Source organism: Apaloderma vittatum, unplaced genomic scaffold (assembly GCF_000703405.1).
Source record: "Apaloderma vittatum isolate BGI_N311 unplaced genomic scaffold, ASM70340v1 scaffold15012, whole genome shotgun sequence".
NCBI classification, from domain to species: domain Eukaryota; kingdom Metazoa; phylum Chordata; class Aves; order Trogoniformes; family Trogonidae; genus Apaloderma; species Apaloderma vittatum.
In genome coordinates this window covers 15,580-18,313 of record NW_009705347.1, presented here as the reverse complement: position 1 = coordinate 18,313, position 2,734 = coordinate 15,580, and the positions used below count along the sequence as shown (strand labels likewise).

Sequence of the window (2,734 nt, the reverse complement as noted above, 5' to 3'; positions counted from 1 at the left end):
CCCTATTTACGGGAATACAGGATGCGCCAGGGCGGGGGCTAGGATGCCTACAAGCCCGCTGAGCAGACGGCTGGGCATCTGCCCCAGCGCGCCCACGGCATCTTCTATCCCACTAAGTAAGGTAGTCCTTAGTCGTACGTGTGAGCACGAGCCCTCCCAAGGTGCAACGGCCAGGCCCCCGCGCCCAGTCCTTGGCCCGCTGGGAACACCTGGCTTCTGCTCGTGTGACTGACTCTGCCGTGTCCTCGCCTCGTGTCTCCTCTCCGCCGCCCAGCCCCGCAGCCCGTAGCTCTCTGCTGGAAGCCGACCCCATCGCTCCTGCCAGCTCCCTGACCCGCGCTCTGCTTTCACCTGCCCCAAGCTGCCTCCGTCACTGGCTCTGCCCTCCCCCAGCCCTGTGGCTCCCATCCCACCCACCAAATCGGGCTCTGAGCTGCCTTCAGCACCCGCTCAGCTTCTCGAGGGGGCAGGTGCTGACATCCCCCCTTTGCCTGGTGCGAGAGCGGGCTGTCACAGAGCACAGGGAGGCTGTGCCCCTGGGCAAACTCCCGTGTCCGTGGTGGACCACCCCCTATCAGGAACAATTCATCCCAGCCTAAAATCCACAGCTGCTCCTGGGGCGTTTCTCTTCCTCTGGCGGCGGGATGTAGATCCTCTCTGGAGCTCTCAATGGGGACAAACACCATGGGGTTCGTTGTGTTGGCACCACGCAGCCCTCCCCATGTCACTGCAGGGCAGACCCCGCCGGGGCGGTGGGCACCGGTCCCGGTCCCTCCCCTGCCCACCTCATCGCTTACCCCGCTGCATGTGCATGTGCTGCTCCCCTGGCACACCCCGAGCCCAGAGGTGGGCAAACCGTGAAGGATTTCTCCACAGCTCGGGCACGCGGGTCCACCGTGGGAGCTGCACCGAGCCTTGAGGATCTGGGAAATGTGGTAGGGTTAGTTGTGGGACTCGCTTGGGTCTCTGGGCTGTCGCTGAGGAGGAATGCCAGGGAGGTGTTTTAGGTGACTCCTTTCGAACCTCAAAAGAGGTTTGAGCTTGAAAGCAGAAGCCGGAGTTCTTGCTCTTGCTGGTTCTTGCTCTGAGCCAGTTTGCCCACCTCTGCGGCAGGACGAGGGGAGCCACCCTGGTGCCTGCACTGTCACAGAACGATGTCCCCACGCCTAAACCCCCCCTTGCACTTGAGTGCTCTGAGCTGCCCTCTCTCCACAGCAGGCCAGACCCCACCCCAGGCTGCCCTTGGGTCCAGGCTGGTCCATGGAGATCCAGGTTTGGATCCACGCTGGACATCTCTGCCCAGTCCTTCACCTCCTGCCCTTTGGCAGAAGCCCACTTCAAAGGAGCTCTGGTGGAAATGCCGTTTTCCTGCCCTGCTGGGAAAGAGGCTCAGGCTCTCTTCGTGCCTGCACAAGAGAGCAGCAGAGGAGGGTGCTGGTGTTGCCAGCAGGACCCAATCCCTTGCTGATCCCAAGGGCATCTCCCTCCAGGTGACTTAGCTTGTCCTTAGCAGGCCGTGCTGGAGATGCTGAAGGGACGTGCTGTGCCCTTCACGGAGGGAAGCCTGTGATTTCAGCCACATACTGCCCCTTTGCTCTTCCCTGCAACAGTCTTAGTAAGAACTGCAGACCAGGGTGCTCTGTCATGCTCTTCGTTTGGCTCCTGAGACCCTAAATTCAAACCCTCCCAAGTGCCCCTGCTCATCTCTTTTGCCTTGGCTGGTGCTTTAATCACAGTTATCTTCCTCCTTCCTTCTCCAAGTTTTTAGACAAGCCAGAAGATGTTTTGCTGAAGCATCAGGCCAGCATCAATGAGCTGAAACGGACCCTAAAGGAGCCCAACAGCAAGCTTGTTCACAGGGACCGGGACAGGAGGCTGCCTTCCTCACCAGCCTCTTCCTCACCCAAGCATGAGGATGAAACACCAAAGGGAACCCCAGAAAAGGCCAGCGAGGTTTGTTCTGCTGCTTCTCTAATGGAGGGGATCAGGTTGTTCACCAGGAAGTTGTTCCTCAGCTGTCGGGCTCTGGCTCTTTGCCTCCTCTGCTGCCCAGGAGGCGCGTGCTGGACGTCAGGTGGTGGGGACAGGCGGTGGAGGGAGGGGACGTTGGCCAGGCCGTTGTCTCTAAGTTTTGTAACAAGCTCTCCATTTTCACGCTGCTCGTGGTGACCTTCCCTTGCGCCCAGGCACTGCATGGGGTTGAACTTCTCATCCTTTTCAGGGATGCTGTGTTTTGGAGGTATCTGAGAGTTGGGCTGTGGCTTTGTTGGCTTGTGAGATGGGGCTTTCCTGACCCCTCGTAGCAGCAGAGCTGCTGCGTGGCAGTGCCCAGGGCAGCTTATGCCCACGGGGTGTCCTCAGCAGGGCAAGACCCCGAGCCTGCAGAGGTGCTGTCACCAGCTGGGACGAGGGTGGTGGGAGCAGGCGGAGGGGCGAGCGGGTGCCTCGCTGGCATCGTGCACACACCTCCTCCCCTCTTGGTGTTTTACCTGATTGATTTGACCATGAGTGTGGAAGGAGGGTGAGCTGGAATTGGGGGTGCCAGGACCTCTGAGGGGTGTGGATGTGACATGACTGGGTGCTCTGTGATGCTGGGTTCCTGGCCAGCTCAATTACAGGCAGCACGTGGCGAGGACATCGCCGCTGCCAGCCTGGAGACTCTCTCCCTGCTAGGACACCTCCCTGCTTGCTCTCCCCTCTGTGGGGGCTCTGGAGCCGGTCCTGTGCCCACACG

General features: G+C 60.5%; 1 protein-coding gene across 1 annotated transcript in view; it reads left to right on the top strand.

The window, feature by feature from the left end:
* Positions 1 to 2,734, top strand: part of LOC104270878 (band 4.1-like protein 1) — a gene marked incomplete at both ends in the record, with an annotated part of 18,033 nt that overhangs the window by 112 nt on the left and 15,187 nt on the right. Inside the window, one exon of the mRNA XM_009865375.1 lies at positions 1,762 to 1,953. Coding sequence (XP_009863677.1) covers positions 1,762 to 1,953 — 192 coding nt within the window. The remainder of the gene's footprint in view (positions 1 to 1,761; positions 1,954 to 2,734) is intronic.